Below are 25,980 nucleotides of genomic sequence, written 5' to 3'. Positions count from 1 at the left end.
CTAGAGAGTTTCAAGATGAGAGCTGGTCACCAGAAAAACCAGACCCACCATTACAGAATGGAAACTTTCAGTCATACTCCCAGACCTCTGGGGAGGGCAGAGGGCCAAGAGATTGGGATCCCCACCAAATGGCCAGCGATTTGATCAATTAGGCCTATGGAATGGAACCTCCAGAAAAACCCCCAAATGAGAGGGTTAGCATCCAGGGTTGTGAACCTATCCAAGTTCTGCGAGGGCACCGCACCTTGAGAAGACATGGAAGCTCTGTCCCTGCCGTAGACTTCGCTCTATACATCTCTTCCATTTGATCGCTCCTGAGTTGTTTCCTTTATAATAAACCAGTAAGAGTAAGTAAAACAGTTTCCTGAGTTCTAGGAAGTGTTCCACCAAATTATTGAAACTGAAACGGGTGTGTGATAACACTTGAATTTGTAGTTGACTGAGCAGAAGTTCAGGAAGCCTGGGTAACCCCACTTGGGGCTGACATCCGAAATGGAGACAGTCTTGTGGGACTGGGCCATTTAAGTGTGGTGTCTGCACTAATCATGATGTCCACAAACAAATTTGGGGGGGAACACAATTCTGCCCATAACATCTTATAAAGATTAAAGCAGGGACCAGTGTCATGGTACAGTAGGCTCAGCTGCTGCCTGCAATGCCAACAGCCCACACGAGCATGAGTTCAAGTCTCGGCTGCTCCACTTCTGATCCAGCTCCCTGCTAATATACCTGGGAAGTCAATGGAGGATGGTCCAGTGCTTGGGCCCTTGTCACCCATATGAGAGACCCAGATGGAGTTCCAAGCTCCAGGGCTTCCACCTGGCCCAGCCCAACCATTATGACCAATTGGGGAGTGAACCAGTGTATGGAAATACCTCCCTCTCTCTCTAACTCTGCCTTTAAAATAAATAAAGCAGCCAACATAAAAATGTTTCAACAATTAAAAATTCTAAGATAAATAAAAACTGAAAATCTCAACACAGAAATAGGAGTCATGAAATAAGAGAACCAAATGGACATTATAAAAATGAAAAAGTACAGTAAGTATACTAAAAACTCACTGAATGGGCTCAATAGTTTAGTGGAGATGACAAAGGACTCAGTGAACAACAAGACAGATTTTACTTAACCTGGGGCCAGCATTGTGCACAAAAGGTTAAGCTATTGCCTGTGATGCTGACATCCCATAGGCAGGCAGGCTCAAGTCCTGGCTGCTCCAGTGCCAATCCAGCTTCCTGCTAATGCACCTGAGAAATCAGTGCAACATGGTCCAAGTGTTTGGGCCCTGCCACCCACATGGGAGACCAAGATGGAGTTCCAGGCTCCTGGCTTCAGCCTTGCCCAGCCCTGGCAATTGTGGCAATTTGGAGAATGAACCACAGATGAAAGATCTCTCTATATATAACTCTGCTCCTCAAATAAATCTTTAAAAAAAAAAAAGAATAATTTACACATTGCGAAAAAAAACAGGTTTGAAAAAAAATTAACAATCTCAGAGAACAATAGATCAACAAAAGACCAATATTCAAATCACTAATGTACCAGGAGAGGAGAAATGGAATGTAGCTAACAGCAAAGAAATAAAGGCTGAAAATGTGCCAAATTTGGTAAAAGACATAAACCTAAAAATTCAAGGTGCCGCACAAACTCAAAATAGGATACACCCAAAGAAATCTGTGCCTGGGGCCAGCGCTGTGGCATAGCAGGTAAAGCTGCCATCTACAGCGCCGGCATCTCATATGGGCGCCGGTTCGAGTCCCGGCTGCTCCACTTCTGACCCAACTCTCTGCTATGGCCTGGGAAAGCAGAAGATCACCCAAGCCCTTGGGCCCCTGCGCACGCGTGTGAGACCTGAAGAAGCTCCTAGCTCCTGGCTCCGGATTGGCGCAGCTCCAGCCATTGCGGCCAATTGGGGAGTGAATCAGCAGATGGAAGACCTCTCTCTGTCTCTCCTTCTCTCTGTGTAACTCTTTCAAGTAAAAATAAATACATCTTTAAAAAAAAATCTGTGCCAATCCATGTCAAAATTAAATTTCTAAAAACTAAAGGTGAACAAAACAATCCTGAAAGCAGTCATAGAGAAACAATGAATTATCTATATGTAAAAAACACTTTCAATGACAGCAGATCTCTCACCAGAAACTGAGGAAACCAGAGAGAAGAGGCATAATATGTATTTTCTAAGAGCTGAAGGAAACAACTGTCAATCACAAATTTTCTCTCTGGCAAAGTCATCCTTCACAAATGAAGGGGAAATCAAAACATTTGTGATGAAGGAAAACAAAAAACTTGTCATTGGCAGACCTACCCTTAAAAATTGCCTAAACAAAGTTGTTCTTTTTTTAAAAGATGTATGTATATATGTATTTTTTTAAAAAAATATTTATTTGAAAAGCAGAGTTAGAGAGAGGCAGAGGCAGAGAGAGAAGTCTTTTATCTGTTGGTTCACTCCCCAACTGGCCACAATAGCCAGAGCTGCACCGATCTGAAGCCAGGAGCTTCTTCTGGGTCTCCCAAGTGGGTTCAGGGGCCCAAGGACTTGGGCCATCTTCTACTGCTTTCCCAGGCCATAGCAGAGAGCTGGATCAGAAGTGGAGCAGCTGGGACTCGATCCGGTGCCCACATGGGATGCCAACACTGCAGGCGCTGGCTTTATCCACTAAGCCACAGCACCGACCCCTGTATGTATGTATGTATGTATTTGAAAGGTAGAATTGCAGAGAGAGCAGGAGAAACAGAGCAATTTTCCATCTACTGGTTCACTCCCCAGGTGGCTGTAACAGCCAGGGCTGGTCAAGATGAAGCCTGAAGCCAGGAGCTTTGTCCAGGTCTCCCACATGGGTACAGGAGCCCAAACATTGGGCCATCTTCTGCTGCTTTCCCAGGCCATTAACAGGGAGCTGGTTGGGAAGTGGGGCAAGCAGGATGCAAACAGGCACCCATATGGGATGCTGGCATCCCAGGCAGCAGCTTTACCAGCTACACCACAAAGCCAACCACAACAAAGTTCTTCTAACACAAAAGTAGAGGTAAAAGAGTGAATTCAGAAACATTAGGAAGGATAGGAGGAAAATGGAAAGAACAGAAAAATGACTAATTAGATATAAATACATAAGGGGGAGAAAGGAAATCAAAGGTAAGGATGGAGGGAAAGAGCATTAGTAAGGGTTATATATATATAAAAGACAAACTTCCCAGGCAACATTTATCAAACCTTGAAGATGAATCCTCTCCAGATGACAATGGGTTTTTACATTCACATTCCTATTATAGTCTTGACTTGCTTGGATTTTTGTAAGGTGCAAGTGCTCTATGTGTAATGAAAAAGGTTTCTATTTCTTTTTTAAGAGCAGAAGAGATGGGCCAGCACTGTGGCATAGCACGCCTGCAGTGCGACATCCCATATGGGTGCTGGTTCGAGTTTCAGCTGTTCCACTTCCGACCCAGCTCTCTGCTACGGCCTGGGAAAGCAGAATATGGTCCAAGTCCTTGGGCCCCTGCACCCACGTTGGGGACTTGCAGGAAGCTCCTGGCTCCTGGCTTCAGATCAGTGCAGGTCTGGCCACTGCAGCCATTTGGAGAGTGAACCAGAGGATGGAAGACCTCTCTTTCTCTCTCCCCCTCTCCCCCTCCCTCTCTCTCTCTTTCTCTCTCTCTCCCTCTCCCCCTACCCCTACCCCTACCTCTCCCTCTCCTTCTCTAATAACTCTTTCAATTAAATAAATCTTTAAAAAAAGAGAGACGAGAAAACGCTAGGCATCAGAGACAGCCTGATGAAACAAGAATTTGTTTAAAAAGACATGTGAACCCACAGCCAACCATCCCACTGCTTGCCACATCTGTGTGGCAGCTCAGTGACAGTGCCATTAGGGCTTGGGAGAAGCCCCCAATGTTGGTGCTAAGCAGCAGCTGAGGTGGCAGAATGGTACCCAGCAGCTGCAGCACAGAGGCACACACCCAGGGATCTTAGTTCCTGTGGGCTGCGGAGTGTAGGACAGCATCAGGCTACGAGGTTCCAAGATGGAGTAAGCACATTCCATCCTATCTCTCCCACTGAATAGAGTTATAAAACCTAGACAGAACACACGAAGTGGTGACGTGATGTTTCTGAAAAGTTATTTCAAAAAGTAGCAGGCTGATCAGGGGGAAAAGCCGGAATTTAAAGTACCACCAGAGAGACTGTGAGTTTGCCACTTGTTCTCTGGCCTTGGACTTTCTTCCCCTGCCTTCCTAGGTGCGTTAGCAGGGAGCTCGATTGGAAGTGGCAGAGCCAGGACTTAAAGAGGCATTCCGATATGGGATGTTGGCATTGCAAGCAGCAGCTCAATCTGCTACACCACAATGTAGTCATGTCTTGAGAGAATATCCCAGACAGCAGAAAATCCAGCAGCAGTAAGAGCAAGAACAAGAACACAAATGGAGCCCAATTGTCTCCCAAAAGCCAGAGGGAAGGTATTCGGCCTACCAGTTAACACTCCAGTTGGGATGCCCACGTCCCACATTGGAGTACCTGGATTCAAGTTCCAGCTCTGCTCCAAATTCCGGCTTCCTGACAACGCACACTCTAGGAGGTAGCATGTGACAGCCCAGGTACTTCGGTCCCCATCACTCACATGGGAGACTTGGATTAAGCTTCCAGCTTCAGGCTTTCGCCTGGCCCAGCCTCAGTCAATGTGGGCATTTGAGGAATGGACCAGTAGATGAAATTTCTTTGTCTGTCTGTCTTTCTCTCTTTCTCTCTCTCTCTCTCTCTCCCTCTCCCTCTTTCTCCCTCTCTCTCTCTCTCTCTCTCTCTTTCTTTCTCCTCCCCATCCTCAAATAAGATAATTTTAAAAAAATAAATCCAGAGGGAAGAGAATCTTCCTCTTTTTGGAGACACTATGCTTCTAAGAGGGTGGAAATTTCATTCTTTTCTCTGCTAATCTGCCACTTGTTCCTATCCACGGACACAGCTGGGGAAAGTGCAGCACAGCAGCCTAAGTTAAGCCCCATGTGTCTGTAAAAGGGAGGGAACAGGCGGTACTGAAAGGAAATCAAAAGTAGAAAAGAAATCATGGAGGGGAGAAGTTCAGGAAAAGAACCCCACAAAATCATAGGTCAACTCCTGGGCTTATCTTCAAGCTGTGAATGGGTAGATCTAATCCTAAACAGAAAAGCAAATAATTTGAGAACTGAAGTAAGGGATGGACCACTGCCTACATCTCAGAATGGCTGAAGAATTAGTTGGTGTCTCTGTCTCTCTCTCTCTCTCTCTCTCTCTCTCTCTCTCTCTCACACACACACACACACACACACACACTCACACACTCACACATTCACACATTCACACATTCACACACTCACACAGAGAGAAAAGGAGGAGAGGCCAGCGCCGTGGCTCAACAGGCTAATCCTCCGCCTAGCGGCGCCGGCACACCGGGTTCTAGTCCCGGTCGGGGCGCTGGATTCTGTCCCGGTTGTCCCTCTTCCAGGCCAGCTCTCTGCTATGGCCCGGGAGTGCAGTGGAGGATGGCCCAGGTCCTTGGGCCCTGCACCCCATGGGAGACCAGGAGAAGCACCTGGCTCCTGCCTTCGGATCAGCGCAGTGCGCCAGCCGTGGCGGCCATTGGAGGGTGAACCAACGGCAAAGGAAGACCTTTCTCTCTGTCTCTCTCTCACTGTCCACTCTGCCTGTCAAAAAAAAAAAAAAGAAGAGGAGGAGAAGAAGGGGAGAGAGGGAAAAAGGAAGAGAAGGAAGGGGAGGAGGGAGGGAGAAAGGGAGTAGAGGGAGGAGAGGGAGAAGGAGGGGGGAGGGTAGGGGGGAGAGAGAGGGAGAAGTGGGAGAGGGAGAGGAGGGAGAGGGAGGGGGAGGAAAAGGGGGAGAGGGAGGAGAGAGAAAGGGAGAAAGGGAGGGGGAGGAAGGGGAGGGGTGAGGAGGAGAGGGAGGAGGAGGGGAAGGGGAGGGGGAAGAGAGGGAGAGGGAAGGGAGGAGAGGGAAGGGGAGAGGAAAGAGAGGGGAGCAGAGGGGGAGAGGGAAGGGGAAGGGGAGAGGGAGGAAAAGGAGGGGAAAAGGAAAGAGGGGGGAGGGGAGGGGAGGAGTGAGAGGAGAGGTAGAGGAAAGGGGGAGAGGGAGGAGAGGAAGGGGGAGAGGGAAGGGAGAGGGAGGAGAAGGAGGGGAGAGGGAGGGGGAGGAGAGTGAGTAGGAGAAGGATGGGGAGGAGATGGAGGGGGAGAGGGAAGAGAGAGAAGGAGGGGGAGAGGGAGGGGAAAGGCGGGAGGGAGGACAGGGAGGGAAGAGGGAGAAGGAGGGCAAGAGGGAGGAGGGGGAAGAGGGAGGGGAAATGAAGGGGAGGGCAAGAGGAAGGGAAGGGAAGGGGAGAGGGAGGAGAGGGAAGAGGAGAGGGAGGGAGAGAAGGGAGGGGACAGGAAGGAAGGGGGCAGAGGGAGGAGAGGGAAGGGAAGAGGGAGTGGAAGGGGGAGAGGGAACAGCAAGTGAGGGGGAGAGGGAACAGAAGGGGGAGGGGGAAGAGAAGAGGGAGGAAGAGAGGGAGGGGGGAAGGGGAGAAAGAGGAGAGGGAGGGGAGGAGGAGAGGGAGGGGAGGAGGAGAGGGAGGGGAGGAGGAGAGGGAGGGGAGGAGGTGGGGGAGGGAAGAGGGAGAAGGACAGAGAAAGGGGAAGAAGAGAGGAGGAGAGGGGTAGGGGAGGGGCGAGAGGGAGGAGAGGGTGGAGAAGGATGGGGGAGAGGGAGGAGAGGAGAGGGAGAGGAAGGAGGGGGCAGGGAGGAGGGGAAGAGGGAGGGGAAGAGTTGTGGGGAGAGGGAGGGAGAAGGGAGAAGGATGGGGAGAGGGAAGGGGGGAGAGGAGGAGAAAAGAAAGAGGAGGAGGAGAGGGAGAGGCACAAGAGGAAAGAGGAGGAGAGGGAAGAGAAGGAGAGGGAGCAGGAAGAGGGGGAGGGGGAGATGAAAGGGAAGAGGGATGGGGAAAGGGAGGGGGAGGAGAGGAAGGGGGAAAGGGGGGAGAGGGGAGGAGGTAGGGAAGTAGGAGGAGAAGAGAGAGAGGAAGGGGAGGGAGAGGGAGAGGGAGAGGGAGAGGGAGGGGGGGGAGAGGGAGGTCCAAATGGCACCATAAAGGTTTGGAAACTAAACTGACATAGAAACCATAGACACAGAAAGTTTGATTAGAATTTGCAGCCTGAACTCCACAGGGCCAATTGTCTATGACAAACAAAAAATGGCAACATTTTCCAATGGATTTAAACAAAACCCAGAATCTCGTAACATCATACTCAAAATATCCAGAGCACTATCTATAAGTTTATGGTATACAAACAACTGGTAAAATGTCGATTCACATGAGAAAAGGCACTAACACCCAGGTGCCATAGGTGTTGGAATTATTTGAGGGGGTCTTTAAGGCAGCTGTCATTAAAACACCACAAGAAGGGCAAACCCTCTGAGAATCAACAGAAAAACAAAGTGTCACCAAAGAAACAGAAGTTATAAAGATAAACCAAATGAAAAGTCTAAAACTGAAAAAGACAAGGTCTAAAACAAACCCCCATTGGATGGACTCAATAGCACAATAGGCAATGGACAAAAGAGTAAACAAACATCAAGGTAATCAATAGAAATTATCAATCTGAAAAATATTTTTAAAAAAACATTGAAAATAAAAGAGAGCTTCTGGATCTGTGCGACAACATCAAAAGATCCAAATCCATGCTGTCAGCGTCTCAGAAGGAGAGGAGAAAGAGGGTAGCACAGAAAAAATATTAAAATAATTAATTTCTGATCACTTCTCAAATTTGGCTAAAGAAATGAATCTATAGGTTCAAGAGGTCCAGATCGCTGAAAACTGAGGACAAGGGGAAACCACCACCTTCCTTGTTGAGGGGACAACCGTTGCAATGATTGGATTTTGAATCAGAAACCGTGGAGTTCAGAAAGAAGTGGAATATTATCAAAGGGCCAAAAGAAAAGAACACTCCACCAGGAAATCTATGTGCAGTGAAAATTTCCTTCAGGCCTGAAGATAAAATAGACTGTCAATGAAAGAAGACTAAGAATGGGCTGCTGGCAGACTTGCTCTGAAATAACAGGCAGCTGATAGCAAAAAGAAATCTGAATCATCAACAATTAAGGAAGACTATCAGAAATGGTAAAAACTTGGCTAAATAGATTATCTTTCTTGAGTTCTCTTTGTTTTGTTTTGTTTTGTTTTTTGACAGGCAGAGTGGACAGTGAGAGAGAGAGAGACAGAGAGAAAGGTCTTCCTTTTTGCCGTTGGTTCACCCTCCAATGGCCGCCGCGGCTGGCGCGCTGCGGCCGGCGCACGGCGCTGATCCGATGGCAGGAGCCAGGTGCTTCTCCTGGTCTCCCATGGGGTGCAGGGCCCAAGGACTTGGGCCATCCTCCACTGCACTCCCTGGCCACAGCAGAGAGCTGGCCTGGAAGAGGGACAACCGGGACAGAATCCGGTGCCCCGACTGGGACTAGAACCCAGTGTGCCGGCGCCGCAAGGCGGAGGATTAGCCTAGTGAGCCGCGGCGCCGGCCGAGTTCTCTTTTTAAAGATTTATTTGGGGTCCAACACTGTGGCATAGAAGGTTAAACCTCTGCCTGTGATGCTGGCATCTTAAGTGAGTGCCAGTTTGAGTCCCGACTGCTCCACTTCAGATTCGGCTCCCTTTTAATGCACCTGGGAAAGCAGCAGAATATGGCTGAAGTACTTGGGCCCTTGCACCCACATGGGAGATCCAAAAGAAGCTCCTGGCTTTGGCCTGCTCCAGCCCCATCCATTGCAGCTATTTGAGGAGCAAACCAGCGGATGGAAGATCGATCTCTGTCTCTGTCCTTCTCTGTAACTCTTTCAAATACATATATAAATCTTTAAAAACATTTATTTGACCCCTTTGACACTTAATCCTATCCTTATGATCAATTATGAACTGAAACTAATCACTTTGACTAGTGAGATGGCATTGGTACATGCCACCTTGTTGGGATTGATTTGGAATCCCCTGGCATGTTTCTAGCTCTACCATTAGGGGTAAGTCCGAGTGAGTATGTGCCAAACTGTACATCTCCTCCCTCTCTTATTCCCACTCTTATATTTAACCAGGATCACTTTTCAGTTAAATTTAAACACCTAAGAATAATTGTGTGTTAAGTAAAGAGTTCAACCAATGGTATTAATTAGAACAAAAAATACTAAAAGGAATAAAGTAAAATGTTCCTCGACAGTCAAGTCAAGGGCTGATCAAGTCATTGTTTCTCACAGTGTCCATTTCACTTCTACAGGTTTCCTTTTAGGTGCTCAGTTAGTTGTCACCGATCAGGGATCACATAAACAAGACTAGTGTCTGCTCTAATAATAACTGATAGAATTAAAAAGGGGAGAACGATCCAACATGGGAAGCGGGATACACAGCAGACTCATAGAATGGCAGATGCCCTAAACAGCACACTGGCCTCAGAATCAGCCCTTAAGGCATTCAGATCCGGCTAAAAGGCCCATGAGAGTATTTCAGGCATGGAAAGCCAAGACACTGTGGCAAAAAAATGACCTAAATGAAAGATCTCTGCGAGTGAGATCCCAGTGGAAAGAACAGGTCATCAAAGAAGGAGGTACCTTTCTCTGAAGGGAGGAGAGAACTTCCACTTTGACTATGACCTTGTATAAAGATCAGAGTTGGCAAACTTAAAAGACTTCCATAGCCTTGGCAGCTCATGACAAGAGCCTTGGGTGATTACTGATGTCATAAGTAAGTGCCAATTGTTAAATCAACAATGGGAATCACTGTGCACTTACTCCCCACGTAGAATCTCTGTCCTTAATGTGTTGTACTATGTGAATTAATGGTATAACTAGTACTCAAACAGTACTTTATACTTTGTGTTTCTGTGTGGGTGCAAACCATTGAAATCTTTACTTAGTATATACTAAACTGATCTTCTGTATATAAAGATAATTGAAAATGAATCTTAATGAAGAATGGGATGGGAGAGGGAGTGGGAGATGGGATGGTTGTGGGTGGAAGGGAGGTTTTGGGGGAAAAAGCCACTATAATCCAAAAGTTGTACTTTGGAAATTTATATTTATTAAATAAAAGTTAAAAAAAATCCTTCAGAAGCAAATAAAAATTTATTTGAAAGACACAGTGATGGAGAGAGACAAAGAAAATGGTCACAACAACTAGGGCCAGGCCAGACAGAAGCCAGGAGCTCCATCAAAGTCTCCCATGTAGGTGGCAAGGATCCAAGCACTTGGACAATGTTCCACTGCCTTTACAAGCACATTAGCAGGGAGCTGGATCAGAAGTAGAGTAGCTGGGACTTAACCCAGTGCTGATATGGGATGCTGGCATGGCAAGTGGCAGCTTAACCCACGACACCACACCACCTGCCCTTCCTCTTAAGTTCTTTAAAATATGCATGACAGTTTGAAATGAAAATTTTATCACTGAAGCAGGCACTCCATTGCAGGAGGTTAAGCTAATGTATGGGGTGCCCACATCCCATATCTGAATGCCTGGTGAAAGTCCCTACAACTCAGCACTTCTGATCTAGCTGCTTTGTTAATGCACCTGGGAGGCCAATGATGGCCCAAGTACTTGGATCCCTACCACCTATGTGGGAGACCCACATGGATTTCCTGGCTCCTGGTGGCATGGCCTACTTCCAGCTATTGTGGGCATTTGGGGAGTAAATCAGCAGAGGGAAGATCAATATGTGTGTGTGTGTGTGTGTGTCCATCTCACTCTGAGTTTCCAATAAATAAATTTTTTTTAAAAGAAAACTATGGGGCCAGCACTGTGACACAGCAGGTTAAAGCCCTGGCCTGAAGCACCGGCATCTCATATGGGCACCAGTTCTAGTCCCGGCTGCTCCTCTTCTGATCCAGCTCTCTGCTATGGCCTGGGAAAGCAGTAGAAGATGGCCCAAGTCCTTGGGCCCCTGCACACACATGGGAGACCCAGAAGAAGCTCCTGGCTCCTGGCTCCTGGCTTCAGATCGGCACAGCTCCAGCCGTTGGCGGCCATCTGGAGAGTGAACCAGCGGATGGAAGACCTCTCTCTCTCTTTCTCTACCTCTCTGTAACTCTTTCAAATAAATAAAATAAATCTTTTTAAAAAAAAAAAGAAAATTGTAACATTGTCTAGTAGGGGTTTCAACATATGTAGATGTAAAACATAAGACAACTAAAACACAAGGCGGGGGAGCCAGCACCATAGCATAGGGGACTAAGCTTCCGCCTGGGGCACCAGCATCTCCTATGGGCCACATTTTGCCTCCCATCTGCTCCTCTTCTGATCCAGCTCTCTGCTTAAGGCCTGGGAAGGCAGTGGAAGAGGACCCAAGTGCTTGGGCCTCTGTACCCACGTGGGAGACCCGGAAGAAGCTTCTAGCTCCCGACTTCGGATCAGTGCAGCTCTGGCCGTTGTAGCCAATTGGAGAGTGAACCAGCTGATGGAAGACCTCTCTCTCCGCTCTCCTTCTCTCTCTGTGTAACTCTTTCAAATAAATAAGCAAATCTTTAAAAAAAATAGAAGTCAATGAGCACCAGAGTTTGGGGCCAGCATTGTAGTACAGTAGGTTAAGCCACCACCAGGGATGCCAGCATCCCACATGAGTGCCGTTCAAGCCTAGGCTGCTCCATTTCCGATCCAGCTCCTTGCTAATGTGCCCGGGAAAGCAGTGGAGGATGGCCCAAGTGCCCCTGGCCCCTGCAGATACGTGGGAGACCCAGATGAAGTTCGAGACTCCTGGCTTCTGCCTGGCCCAGCCCCAGCCACTGAGGCCATTTGGGGGTTAACCCATGGCTGGAAGATCTCTTTCTATCGCTCCATTTAACTTTGCCTTTAAAAAAAAAAGATTTCTTTATTTATTTGAAGGCAGAGTTACAGAGAGGCAGAGAGAGAGAGCGAGAGAGGTCTTTCATCCACTGGTTCACTCCCCAGATGGCTGCAATGGCCAAAGCTGCGCCGATCTGAAGCCAGGAGCCAGGAGCTTCTTCCGGGTCTCCCACATGCGTGCAGGGGCCCAAGCACTTGGGCCATCTTCTACTGCTTTCCCAAGCCACAGCAGAGAGCTGGGCAGAGAGCTGGATTGGAAGTGGAGCAGTCAGGACTCGAACTGGCGCCCATATGGGATGCCGGCACTGCAGGTGGCGGCTTTACTGGCTACATCACAGCTCCGGCCCCTAACTTTGCCTTTCAAATAAATAAATCTCAAAAAGAAATCAATGAAATTCAAAAAATAAAAATAAAAATCAATGAAACCCAAAGTTGGTTATTTGAAAAAGGTAGTAATATCGATAAACCCTTAGCAATACTGACACAGGGAATAGAAAGAGAAGACACAAGTTACCAACATCAGAAATGAAACTGGGGCCGGTGCTGTGATGCAGCAGGTAAAGCTGCTGCCTCCAGTGCCGGCATCCCATATGGGTGCTGGTTCAAGTCCCGGCTGCTCCACTTCCGATCCAGCTCTTTGCTATGGCCTGGGAAAGCAGTAGAAGGTGGCCCAAGTCCTTGGGCCCCTGTACCGGTGTGGAAAGACCTGGAGGAAGTTCCTGGCTCCCAGCTTCAGATCAGCACAGCACCGGCCATTGCGGTTAATTGGGGAGTGAACTAGTGGGTGGAAGACCTCTCTCTCTCTGCCTCTCCTTCTCTCTGTAATTCTTTCAACTAAATAAATAAATCTTTAAAAAAAAAAGAAATGAAACTATACACAGTAAAATAACAATAATGGAATGCTGCAAACAATTTTGCATACATAAATTCAACAACTTAGATGAACTGGATCAATCCTTCAAAAATTACAAATTGCCCAAACTCACCCAAGATGAAAGACATAACGTGAATAGTTCTAGAACTAAGAAAGAAATTGAATGTTGAGACAAAAGCCTCCTCCAAAAAGAAAACTGAAGGCACAGGATAGTGAAGAAATGATACCAATTCTACACACTATCACCCAAAAGATAGAAGAAATACTTTCAAACTCATTTTATGAACCATTACCTGAATACTAAAACCACACATGAAAGGCAGTACAAGCAAACTAAAGACATATGCCTCATAAATACAGCAAATGTCCTCACCAAAATATTAGCAAATCAAATCAACAAACATATCAAAAGAACAATACACCATAACCAAGTAAAGGATTAACTTCAGGAATGCAAGGCTATTCCTATACTTGAAATTCAATCAATGTAATCTACCAAGTTTAGAGAATTACCATTTGAGCCTATCAGCTAATACAAAAAAAAAGGCATTTGACAAATTCAACAGTTGTTCATGATAAAAATTCTCAGGAAACTAGAAAAAGATGAGAAATTTCTGAACCTAGAACAGCATCTACAAAATATCTAGAGAGAACATCAAACTGAAAGGTGAAAGTCTGGATATTTAAGCCCCTAAGAACCAAAACAAGGCTCTCACCATTCTAAAGGCTCAACATTCTAATGGAAACATTTGCCAATGTAATAATAAAGAAAGCAGACAGGCATATTGATTGGAAAGGAAAAAATCTGTGTCAATTCATTAACAATATAATTGGTTTATACAGAAAATCCCAAGGAATCTACAAAATAAGCTCCATGACTAATATGTGAACTTAGCAATATTCTCATATACTGGCAATGAATACTGGAAACTTACATTTTGAAAACAAAACCACTCATAACAGCCTTATAAATGAAGCACGTAGGGCTGGTGAGGTGGCTCAGTGGGCTAATCCTCTGTCTAAGGCACCAGCAACCCATATGGGTACTGGTTCGTGTCCTGGATGCTCCTCTTCCAATCCAGCCCTCTGCTTATGTCCTGGGAAAGCAGCACAAGATGGCCAAGTGCTTGGGCCCCTGCACCCGTGTGGGACACCTAGAGGAAGCTCCTGGCTCCTGGCTTTAGATTGACCCAGCTCTGGCCACTGCAGCTATTTGGGGAGTGAACCAGAAGATGGAAGGCGTTTGTCTCTGTCTCTCCTTCTGTCTGTAACTCTGCCTCTCAAATAAATAAAATCTTTTAAAAATGAAGCACATGTACATCTAACAAAACACATCCTTACAGACCAAATTATGCCCCCTAATTCATATGTTAAAGCCTTGATCTCCACGGTGATTGCATTTGGAGAGAGATCCTTTAACAAAGTAATTCAGGTTTAATGTCCTCTTGTAAGAAGAGGAAGAGATATCAAAGTTCCCTCTTTGTCCCACATGTGTGCACAGAGGAAAGGCCATGTAAGGACAAAGCAAGAAGGCAGCCACCAACAAGCCAGAAAGAAAGGTCTCACCAGAAACCACCCTGCTGGCACTTTGTTTTGCTTTTTTTTTTTAAGATTTATTTATTTACTTGAAAATCAGAGTTACACAGAGAGAGAAGGAGAGGCAGAGAGAGAGGCAGAGAGAGAGGCAGAGGGAGAGAGAGGGAGGGAGAGAGAGGGAGGGAGGGAGAGAGAGGGAGAGAGAGAGAGGGAGAGAGAGAGAGGGAGAGAGAGAGAGGGAGGGAGAGGGAGGGAGAGGGAGGGAGAGGGAGGGAGAGAGAGGGAGAGATGTCTTCCATCCGCTGGTTCACTCACCAATTGGCCGCAACGGCTGGAGCTGCGCCTATCTGAAGCCAGGAGCTTCTTCTGGGTCTCCCACGCAGGTACAGGGGCTCAAGGACTTGGGCCACCTTCTACTGCTTTCCCAGGCCACAGCAGAGAGCTGGATCGGAAGTGGAACAGCCAGGACTAGAACCAGCGCCCATGTGGGATGCCTGCACTGCAGGCAGTGGCTTTACCTGCTATGCCACAGCACCAGCCCCTCTGCTGGTGCTTTGATCTTGTGACTTCAAGCTTCCAGAACTGTGAGAAAATAAACTTCTGCTGTTTAAGCCACCCAGTCAGTGGTATTTTCCTTTATAAAATTTTTAATTTAGGGGCCAGTGCTATGGCATAGCATGTAAAGCTGCCACCTGCAGCGCTGGCATCCCTATGGGAGCCAGTTTGATTCCCAGCTGCTCGGCTTCCAATCCAGCTCCTGGCTAATGCACCTGCTGCACCCACATGGGAGACTCGGATGGAGTTCCTGGCTCCTCTTAATACCAGAAGAACCAGAAAACAGCAGCTAGAAGAATTAGAAATCCATATAGGGTTACAAACATAAAGAAAAGACAAAGAAATAGAAAGCTAATTGTCTAATTTGGTCAGTTTACACTGTATACATGTGTTGAAATACTGTATTGTCCCCCATAAAAATGCAGATGCTTTTAATTGCTAAAAAAAGAGAAGTAGAAAAATAAAATAGGAGTGGGCATTTACCCTAGCAATCAAGATGCAGTTAGGGCACCTGCAGCCCACGTCAGACTGCCTAGGTCGCCTATCTGGCCCCAACTCCTGATTCCAGCTTCCTGCCAATGCATACCCTGGGAGGCCGCAGTGATGGCTCAGGTGGTGGGGTTATTGGCACCAACACGGGAGACCTGGCCTGGGTTCCCAGCTTCCAACTTTGTCCCTCCCTTTACCCCAATGCTGGAGATGGCTGTATCCCCCCCTCCTTGCCTCTCTCACTATCTTGCTCTCTCATTCTCTAATAATTTAATTTTTAATAAAAATAAAATAGGGGGTCAACTGAACTCATAGAAGTGAGAGATTAGAGCCGGCACCGCGGCTCACTAGGCTAATCCTCCGCCTTGCGGCGCCGGCACACCGGGTTCTAGTCCCAGTCGGGGCACCGATCCTGTCCCGGTTGCCCCTCTTCCAGGCCAGCTCTCTGCTGTGGCCAGGGACTGCAGTGGAGGATGGCCCAAGTGCTTGGGCCCTGCACCCCATGGGAGACCAGGAGAAGCACCTGGCTCCTGCCATCGGATCAGCGCGGTGCACCGGCCGCAGCGCGCCAGCCGCGGCGGCCATTGGAGGGTGAACCAACGGCAAAAGGAAAACCTTTCTCTCTGTCTCTCTCTCACTGTCCACTCTGCCTGTCAAAAATAAAAAAATAAAAAATAAAAAATATATATTAAAAAAAAAAAGAAGTGAGAGATTAGAATGGTGTGATCACCAGAGGCTGGAGATGGGGGGGGGGGTTGTTTGGAAAATGTGGGGATGTTGGTCAAAGGATATTAAGTTCCTGTAAGACAGGAGGAATGAATGGTAAGTATTTGAGGTGATGGGTATGCCAATTAGCATGGCCTAACCACTCTAGATAGTACACATACATCATAGCATCACTTTGTAATACATAAATATATACAATTATGATTTGTCAATATTCATTAAAAAAAAACAGGGGCAGTCATTTGACACAGCAGTTAAGAGGCCACTTGGGACATATTCTTTTTACAATTGAATGTGAATCAACCCACATCCTATACTGGAGTGCCTGGGTTCAAGTCCCAGCTCTGCTTTTCTGACTTCAGGTTTCTACTAATGTGCACCCTGGGAAACAGCAGATGATGGCTCAAGTACTTGGGTCCGTGCCATTCACATGGACGATGCAGATGGAGTTCCAGGCTCCTGGCTTCAGCTTGGCCCAGCCCTAGCTATTGCGGGTATTTGGGATGTGAACCAACAGATGAAAGATCTGTCACTGCCGTCTCTTGTCATTCTGCCTTTCATATAAATAAATAAATCTAAAACAAACAAACAAGCCAGGGTCCAAAAACAGCCCCCACAAATACGGCCAACTGATTTTTTATGAAGTTACAAAAGCAGTTCAACAGAAGAAACATGGGCCTTTCAACAATTAGAACAATTAGAAATCTATATGCAAAATGGCAAATCCTGACCTAATCCTCACACCTTATATAAAAATTAATGCAAAATGGATCACAGATCTAAACGTAAAACTTGAAACTATAAAAATTACGGAATAAAAAAATCTTCATGGCCTAGGGTGATGAGGCAGAGTTCTTAGACATGACACCAAAAGCACGAGTCCATAAGTAAATGATTTATAAATAGGACATTTAAAAATTAAAAATTCTTGCTCTGATGTAAACAACACTGTTAAGAGGAAAAAAAGGACAGATAAAATATTTGGAGAAAATATTTACAAATCATGTATCCGAAAAGGACTTGTATTAAGAACATATAGGGGCCAGCGCTGTGGCGTAGCGGGTAAAGCCGCTGCCTGCAGTGCAGGCATCCCATAAGTGTGCCAGTTCGAGTCCCGGCTGCTCCACTTCTGATCCAGCTCTCTGCTATGGCCTGGGAAAGCAGTGGAAGATGGCCCAAGTCCTTGGGTCCCTGCACCCCTGTGGGAGACCCGAAAGAAGCTCCTGGCTTCAGATTCGTGCAGCTCCAACTGTTGTAGCCAATTGGGGAGTGAACCATCAGATGGGAGACCTCTCTCTGCCTCTCCTTCTCTGTCTGTGTAACTTCGACTTTCAAATCAATCAATCAATCTTAAAAGAAAAGAATATATAAAAGAAATCTCAAAACTCACTACAGGTTGAGTACCCCAATCTGAAAATTCAAAACCTGGAATTTTTTTTTTTCAACTCACAAATGCCACCACTCCACGCAAGAAGTTTTGGATTTCAGAGTGTTTCAAATTTTGGATTTTCTGGGGCCTGTGTTGTGGTGCAGTGAGTTAACTTACCACCTGCAACACCAGCATCCCATGAGCACTGGTTCAAGTCCTAGCTACTCCACTTCTGATCCAGCTCCCTGCTAATGTGCATGGAAAACCTGAAGAAGAAGGCCCAAGTGCTTATACCCCGGCCACCCATGTGGGAGACCTGAATGGAGTTCCAAGTTCATGGTTTTGGCCTGACTCAGACCTGGCAATTGTAGCCATTTGGGGAGTGAATCAGAGATGGAAAATCCCTCTGTCTCTCCCTGTCGCTCTGCCTTTCAAATAAATAAATTTATTTTAAAGATTTATTTTATTTGCTGTAAGCCAGAATTGGGGGAGGGGGGTATCGATCTTCCATCTGCTGGTTCACTCACTAAATGGCCGCAACGGCCATGCCAAAGCCAGGAGCTTCTTTCAAGTCTCCCAGGTGGGTGCAGGGGTCCAAGCACTTGGGCCATCCTCTGCTGCTTTCCCAGGCACATTAGCAGGGAGCTGGATCAGAAGTAGAACAATCAGGACTCGAACCAGCACCCATATGGGATGCCTGTGCTGCAGATGGCAGCTTTACCTGCTGTGCCACGGTGCCACCCCAATCTTTTTGTTTTGTTTTTAAAAGAACAACCTGTTATCATACACAACTGGGTTTAATCTCCAGGGAACTGTGCAGAATAGAAAAAAAAAAAGAATCCAGAATCTAAAAGCTACATGCTGTATGAATCCATTGAGATTACTTTCTTTAAAATTTTTATTAATTTTTATTTCTTTGAATGGAGGAAAAGAAGAGAGGGAGAGACAGAGATCTTCTATCTACTGGTTGACTCCCTGAATACCCATAATAGCCAGAGCTGGACCAGGCCAAAGTCAGGAGCACAGAACTCAATGTGGGTCTCCCACACGGATGGCAGGGACCCAGCTACTTGAGCCGTCATCTGCTGCCTCCCAGGGTGTGCATTAGCAGCAAGCTGGATGGAAAGTCGAGCTAGGATTTGAACACAGGCACAAGGACTTGGGGTGTGGGTATCCCGAGCAGTGTCTTAACTGTCCCACCAAACACCCACCCCAGATTAGTCTTGAAATGACAAAATTTCCCAAAAAGGTAAACAGATTAGTAGTTTCTAGGAGTCTAGCAATGGGCAGGACAGAGTAAAGACAGTGAATGTGGCCATCAAAGGCCAACCTGAGAGATCCTTGGGATGATGCAGTTAGTCTGTGCTTGGCCATCTCAATGCCAATATCCCGACTGTGACACTCTTCTCTAGTTATGCAAGATGTTATCACTGGGGGAAACTGTGGAAAAGGTATACAGAATCTCTGTGTATTATTCTTACAATTGCATGTAAGTCAATCAACCCAAACAGAAAAGTTCGATTTTAAAAGAAACCCCACTTATATGACATTCTTGAAAAGACAAAGCTATGGCAACACAGAACCGATCTGTGGTTGCCTCGGGCTACAGGTGTGGGAGGATATGATTGCAAAACGGTACCATAAGGAGTTTTTAGGGTGGTAAAACTACCCTGTAGATTAGTTACACCCATCTACATGTGTTAATACTTACTAACACAAGAACAAAATCAATTTTACTGTATGTAAATTTAATAAAACGTTTGAAGGGAAAGAAAAAAGATGGTATGCTGTGGGTATCTGCAGAACTGTCTGTTGGCCAAAAGAGAACTGAAAGTCCAACTGAGAAAATTATGTAAAAATGAAAAGTTTGACAAAAAAATTATTTGGAAGACAGGAGGGAGGGTCCCTAAGAGATTTCATTCCCAAATTACATTTTAACATGATGTCTCCAGCTCACTGAGGAATGCTGTAGGATATACCTGCAGGAAACCAGGTTTTGCATTTGTCACTAGGCTGTGGTTGAAAACAATTCCACCAGCCACCTGAAGACCCCACACACAGCCTTGAAGTGCAATTCCAGGAAACCTTAACCTCCCCAGAGAATTTGCTGGACTCTCCCCTTATGAGTACACTAAGTCAAGGCACTTGCTGCATTTCCCTTGGCTATCAGAAGGTTCACAGAGAAACCAGCAGCTCAACATTAATCAGATGGTCCCCAACTCACAACAGTCCAACTTAAAATTGTTAACCTTTATGGCAGTGCAGAAGTAACATACATTCAGTAGAAACCATACTTTCACTTTTGAATGTGGTTCTTTTCCCAGGATACCAATATGCAGTATGATCCTTTCTCGTGATGCTGGGCAAAGGGAAACCACCAATGCTCTACAGTGTGCTATGTTGCTAAGCTGCAGCATGCAGTAGGTTAGGAATATTCAATGCATTTTCAACTTCCAACATTTGCTACCTATGATGGGTTTATCCGGACACGGCCTGAATCCCTATTACATCTTAAGTCCTCCATGCATTCATACTCTAACTTAGCCTTGATTGCATTTTCCCTGACCCTAATCCTTCATTACAAATAATTTCCTCTTTCACATACTGATTCTTATGTATCTCATCACATCCACAGTAACAGAAAGACGACACACTTACCTGGGGTTTCGCCATTTCCTGCTCTTCTTGGGAGAAGTCAGAGATGTGTGAAGGCTGAGCTGAAACAAGTGAAGAAGAATAGAATACATAAGTAGACCCATCAGGCTTTCAGTGCCTAGAATCACCTGCCTAGAATCCCCCTCGCACCAGCTGGCCACGAGGCTGCTCTGTGAAAGTTTGGGCAACCACATGGTGTTAACAACCACCCGTGAATTCATTACTGTTTTTCCTCGTGTGAATATTGAAAACACAAGGATATACATACTGTGTATATAGTACTAACCCAGAAATTGTGCTTCTAGTGACTTCTTTTAATAATTTATCACGACGTATAATTTCTCTGTAAACACCCTCATCTAGCATTGATTTCAATAATGCAAAAACTTAAACGATCCCGTATGATCCACAATGAGGGATTAATAAAGAAACATAAGGAATAAAATGTTATACAGCTCTTAAAGATGTTACATGGAACCATGCACTCATCCATGTACTTTTGTTGTCCATGTATTTCAACGAAAAGTTTTAAAATATTATAGAAAAATATTAAGCTGAATTAAACTTCAAAGGTCATAAAACCTCAAGAATCCATTTTAAAACGATATGCTAAATGTTTTAAAAGGCATACCCCATACACATTTTTTTTAAAGTCTAAGAATGGACATTTTAATCAGTTCCCTTCCATTTTCTAATTAATCTATAACTCAAGTGTTACTTATTAGACGCCAAAATAGGGAACATTAAAACTGTCGTCTCAATGAGGCTATCCCCCTACCGCCTACTAACAGGCACCGCCCACCCCTCCTGGCCCCAAACTCTGGGCAAGGCCCGTGGTCAGGTGCCTCTTCTTCCTTCTCCTCACCTCACTGGGGCCGTCTGGCCCAGGATCGGATTGACTTCAGCTGGAACATTCACAGGACGCCCCTAATCCAGGCTTCAGCCCGGGGAAGAGGGGCAGAGGGGCAGAGGGAGAGGCGGGGCTCATCTAAAGAGGGGTCTCGGGGATGCGCGTGGACCCTTTGTGCAGGTCACGGGGCTGGAAAAATGTGTGAAAGTCAAAACTCCATGAGTCCTACCCATTCCTGATTTGCGCCATAACTTTGTCCAGCAACGGTCCCCAGACTCTCATGCACTAACCTCTTGGGCCCCCAATTGCTCAACCCTCAAACCCCCACATCAATGACCCTCACACACCCCCGTTCACCCAACCCACAAAACTCCCCATCACTCAGCCCACAGCCCCCAAGACTTGCCCCTTCAACCTCACTCTTTCTCGAGAACAGATTTTTCTGCTCGCTGCTGAGAAGACCGTTACAAGAACTGGCCCAGACAAGCACTTCCGCTTCTAGACCTAGTCCAGCACCGCCGATAAAAATGCAGCGGCGGCCGGTTCTGCGCACGCTCAGTAGTGCCTTTGAGGCCGCGTCCGCCAATAGTCAACATGGGGCCGCGAAGGTGACGGGGCCACGGCGCAAGCGCAGAGAAAAGATGTCCGCGCCAGTGACGTCACTGTTGGGAGCCGAAATGATGGTAACTATTCTGTTTCTGCCGCTAGAGGGCGACCGTGCTAAGCAGGTTTTCACTTTGCTCTCCAGAAACCAGCGTTTCTAAGACTTCCGACTTCCACTTCTCTTGGAATAGTGGAGCGGGGAGCGAAAATGCCCAATGAAGGAAAAGAGTGTAGCAAGCGGGAATTTCGAGTCTTGAACTTGGAAAGCAGCAATGGGGTTGCAAGTGTAATTGAATGAAAAGACGGGATGCATGGCAGAATTGCTGTGTGTGCAAAGGCTAGGAGGTTGGGAAGGGCCAGGGCTCCATCCTGTGGCTAGGGCTGGGAATTTACCTTCTAACGTTTGAAGGACGTTAAGTCGGTTTGCAAAGAAGCTAAAGAATAAATAAACGACGAAGTGGAACACACACCGGCGGTAAGGAGGTGGGTGTTAAGTAGTGACTGCCATGTTGCTTTCTCTAGATGGGCAAAGATGAGACAATATCAGTGTATTGGGTTGTAGAAGTGTGGGCGGGAGCCAGGTGCTGTAGGGTCACCTCTGCCAGAAAGAGAGCTCATATTTCATTCTGGCCACATGGGAAGCCACGAGAGGGATCATATTTTTTTTTCCTACTAGCCCAGATCCATATATAGAGATGGGCAATTTTCTATTATTTATTTATTTATTTATTTATTTTGACAGGCAGAGTGGATAGTGAGAGAGAGAGAGAGAGAGAAAGGTCTTCCTTTTTGCCATTGGTTCACGAGAGGGATATTTTAAAAGGACTAATATGAAGCAAACTAGAATTATATATTAATGTTAAAATACACGCATATTTAACTCATTTGTTTATTGTCTGTCTTGTCCCCACTAAAATATGACCTCTACAGGGATTTGATTAAGCACCTCCTTTGTGCCAGGTAGTATCTTAGATACTTAGGAATATAGCAAAGAAGAAAACAGACCCAAACAAATATGATGGAGACATCCTGAATTCAAACCCCTAACCTACCAGCTGTGTAATTTAGGGCACAACTAACCTTCTCTGTGCAAAGTTTCCTTACCTATAAAGTAAGGATGACAGAGCCCACATGTCATTAAAACAGCCATAACAAGGGAGTTGATAATTGTGAAAGATTTAGAACAATGGCTGGCACATAGCAGGTGCTATGTAAGTGTTGATTATGATTCTTACTAAAATTAAATGCTTGCATTATTTATAAATTTCCCAGCTCCAAGTATTCTGTTATAGCAGCACAAATGAACTAAGAAGATGAAAAATGAAAGTAATGAGGAGGCGAGGGCAAGGCCACAGTGGTCATATTTTGTAGAGCAGGAGGAACCAGAGGTGGCAGTATGCATAATGTAGTGGACAGCACTGAGCACTCAGCATATAAGGGGAATGCAGGCAATGAGGGGCAGAGTCATTGGGAACAGATGTAACTGAGTGGTAGGGCATGATTACTATCTGTCCTTTATGTGTCCCTAGCCCCTCTCTCCCATATCTCTTTGACACTTCTGGGTTTCTTCCTGTTTCTGTCTCCTTCCATCTATGTATATATGTCAGCATCTTTTTATTTCCTTGTGTGTGTCTGTTGGTCTCTCACAGAGCTGACACTGGAAAGTTGTAAGGTGTCCAGACCTCTGTGTTCCAGAATCCATCACTTAGAATAGGGCTCATAGAGCCCAGAGTTCTAGAACGTCCCTAACTTTGAACACTGTAGGGTGAGTCTGGCCAAGGAGACAGTTAAGGAGGCTTGTGAGTATCATAATGCAGGCCTGGAGCTTTGTGGTGTTAACCTTGGCCACACTGATGATTTCTACTGTAGATGCCAAGATCTATGAACGCTGTGAGCTGGCAATGAAGCTGCAGAAAGCAGGCCTCGATGGCTACAGGGGCTACAGCATTGGAGACTGTGAGATTCCCATTACCCCAGGCCCTACCCACACCCCACGCCACTGACTATCCCCAGCCCCAGCCCCCCTACCTTGTCATTTATCCTCTCTGGGCCAGGGCATGGCCCTCTCAGGAACTCCCTATAGTGAGTGTTTTCACTCTAGTTAGCACCATTCTTGCCTTGACAATCATTACCTCCATCTCCAACAACACCATCGCCATCATCTATAGCATCACTGCTAATACTATAATGAATACCATCACCATGCCCATCCCTAATACCTCGCCAGAATCACCAACATAAACACTACCACCAAACCAAGATCATCACCCTCACAGCTGAGATGCTAATCATCCCCATCCTCATTCCCCTCATCCTAGCATCTCCTATTCCTAGACCCTAATCCTATCTCTTACCTCTCTTCTTCTTGCCCAGGGCTGTGCATGGCACACTACGAGAGTGGTTATGACACCTCTTTCGTGGACCACAATCCTGATGGTAGCAGTGAATATGGGATTTTCCAGCTGAATTCTGCCTGGTGGTGTAACAACGGCATCACACCCACCGAGAACCTCTGCCACATGGAATGTCGTGGTAAGGCAGCACTAGGGACACACTGAAAACTTGCTTGTCCCCACTCCTCCACATACAGAGAACAAGGTTGTCTAAGCCATCATTTCCTTCCACAAGAGATAAAAAAATATTATGGGGAAAACAGGAAAGTTGTCTGGGCTGTTAGAGATACCATCCTGCAGCCTTACCCAGATTACACCGAGAGGTTGTAAAGGACAGGAGAACTCAAAGGTCCAAAATCTCACACAGAATGGAAAATGCAGTTTTCTGAGACCCAGGGAACAGGAAACTCAGCTCCATGTGGAATAGAAGGAGAGATTGTCCGATTTGGGGTGGAGTTTGTCCAAGCTATGAGGAAAGAAGTAGATGTCTGGCTGTAGGAACAGAAACAAACTACCTCATTGCAGAAATGATAGAACATTCCAAACAATAGTGTGGTGTTGTTGAAGACAAAACAGAGTATCAGGTGAAGTTGTTCAGGGATGTCCAAAATTGTAGAAGAGGTTGTCCAAGACAGGCCAAAATGGAGACTGGGGTTATTTGGGGTCAGCCCAAATGGACGTTGGTGGTGCCTAAGTCCTGCCAACATGACAGAAGAGGTCCCCCAGGAATGGACAGAATGAAGGGTGAGGTTGTCCAGGACTGGCCACCGTAGAGGTTGAAGTTCTCTAAGACAGGATTACATAAATACTAGGTTCTTTTCAAGACTAGCTAAAGTGGTTAAACAAGCTAGTTAAGGTAGTTAAGTTTCAACATAGAAATGGAAGTAGTCCAGGGTTAGCAAAAATGGAAATTGAGGTCCTGAGCCAATCAACATGGAAATTGAGATTCTCCAGGACTGGTCATCAAGGTGGTTGAAATCATAAATAAATAGCAAAATGGCGATTAAATACCAGTCTGGTCTGACCAACATAGCAGTTGATGGTTGAGACTAAACAAGACTAGCCAACATGGAGATTGAGGTCATTAATTACCAGTCAAAATAGAAGTTGAGTTTATCCAGGACAGCATTGTGTTTGAAGTTATCAGCACTGATCAACATGGCAGTTAAGTAGCTTTCCAATCAGACAACATGGTGGGTGAGGTGATGTCACACCAGCCAGCATTACAGTTGAGATCATTTGCAAACAGACATAATGACAGCTGCAGCAAGCCAAAACTGGCCAGTGTTGAGCTTGAGATGGTCCCGGATCAGTCAATATGGTGGTTGAGGTCATTCAAAGTCAAAGGCAAACAAGACCAGTCAGCATGAGTTAACTTTGTACAGAATCAGCCAACACAGCAGTTGAGGTGATTCATAATCAGCTCACAAGACAGTCGAGGTTATCCACAATTGGCCAAAGTATAGTTGAGATTATTCAAGAAAACTCAAAACCATGGATCCTTCCTACATTTTCATCCTGTCCCCAGTGCACCAGATCACCATGCCCTTCTCTTCCCTTTAGATCTACTCAACCGCCACATTCTAGATGACATCATGTGTGCCAAGCGGGTTGTATCCACACAGAACAGTATGAGTGCCTGGTAAGTTCATAAGGATGGCCTGGTCACCAGGCAGCCAGGGGTAGTCCTACTGCCACCCTACCAACCTGTCCACTTCATCCTCCCTCTCTCCATTCATTTCCCAGGGATTCCTGGACCCAGCACTGTTCTGGCCATGATTTATCTGAATGGATCAAGGGGTGTGATGTGCATTTAAAGACTGACTCAAGGAAAATGCATCCATGACTCAAACTACCAGGAATAGAGATTCTCTTTTCCTTTCTCTTTATTCTTTTGTGGATTTAATAAAGAATGACATCTATAAACAAAATAAGAAACAGTCTGATCCATAACTCTTCATTTTTCCAAAGCCTAGACATACCCCAATAACTTCTTCCATATATTCAAAGCTTTAATTAAAAGATTCTGGACCACTTGATGGGGAGGAAGAGACGAGTTGGCAGTGATTAAGAACATGGGTTCAGGGCCAGCACTGTGG

General features: G+C 46.0%; 2 protein-coding genes across 11 annotated transcripts in view; one reads left to right on the top strand and one right to left on the bottom strand.

Annotated features, from left to right (window-relative positions):
• LOC133753420 (zinc finger protein 182) overlaps window positions 1-21,420 on the bottom strand; it is a 53,217-nt gene extending 31,797 nt beyond the window's left edge. For 3 of the 8 annotated variants that reach the window (XM_062184032.1, XM_062184035.1, XM_062184038.1), the window contains exons 1-4: window positions 21,306-21,414; window positions 20,901-21,074; window positions 20,039-20,097; window positions 245-326 (exon numbers count right to left, since the gene is read on the bottom strand). In XM_062184032.1, the coding sequence (XP_062040016.1) occupies window positions 245-304 (60 nt within the window). In that variant the 5' untranslated portion in view covers window positions 305-326; window positions 20,039-20,097; window positions 20,901-21,074; window positions 21,306-21,414. Of the gene's footprint in view, window positions 1-244; window positions 327-20,038; window positions 20,098-20,900; window positions 21,075-21,300 lie in introns of all 8 variants that reach the window. The other 5 variants (XM_062184036.1, XM_062184041.1, XM_062184033.1 and 2 more) reach the window with 4 other exon arrangements.
• A 250-nt stretch (window positions 21,421-21,670) lies between these two features.
• Window positions 21,671-25,754, top strand: LOC133753513 (sperm acrosome-associated protein 5-like). 3 transcript variants are annotated; one of them, XM_062184196.1, is made up of 5 exons: window positions 21,671-21,963; window positions 23,358-23,444; window positions 23,862-24,020; window positions 25,445-25,523; window positions 25,628-25,754. In XM_062184196.1, the coding sequence occupies exons 2-5, from the start codon at window positions 23,390-23,392 to the stop codon at window positions 25,725-25,727; spliced, it is 393 nt and encodes a 130-aa protein (XP_062040180.1). In that variant the 5' UTR covers window positions 21,671-21,963; window positions 23,358-23,389; the 3' UTR covers window positions 25,728-25,754. The 3 variants fall into 3 exon arrangements, with proteins under 3 accessions (XP_062040180.1, XP_062040179.1, XP_062040178.1); XM_062184195.1 differs by having other exon boundaries at window positions 21,671-21,971; XM_062184194.1 differs by lacking the exon at window positions 21,671-21,963 and having other exon boundaries at window positions 23,300-23,444.
• Window positions 25,755-25,980: the final 226 nt, after the last annotated feature.

Source organism: Lepus europaeus, chromosome X, assembly GCF_033115175.1.
Source record: "Lepus europaeus isolate LE1 chromosome X, mLepTim1.pri, whole genome shotgun sequence".
Lineage (NCBI taxonomy): Eukaryota > Metazoa > Chordata > Mammalia > Lagomorpha > Leporidae > Lepus > Lepus europaeus.
This window is presented reverse-complemented; position numbering and strand designations above follow the sequence as displayed.

Coding starts and splice junctions, on each gene's coding strand:
- LOC133753513 (XM_062184194.1), top strand. CDS start 23,300: ATGCAGGCCTGGAGCTTTGTGGTGTTAACCTTGGCCACACTGATGATT. Junction 24,021..25,444: donor CTGCCACATGGAATGTCGTG/GTAAGGCAGCAC, acceptor TCTTCCCTTTAG/ATCTACTCAACCGCCACATT. Junction 25,524..25,627: donor CAGAACAGTATGAGTGCCTG/GTAAGTTCATAA, acceptor TTCATTTCCCAG/GGATTCCTGGACCCAGCACT.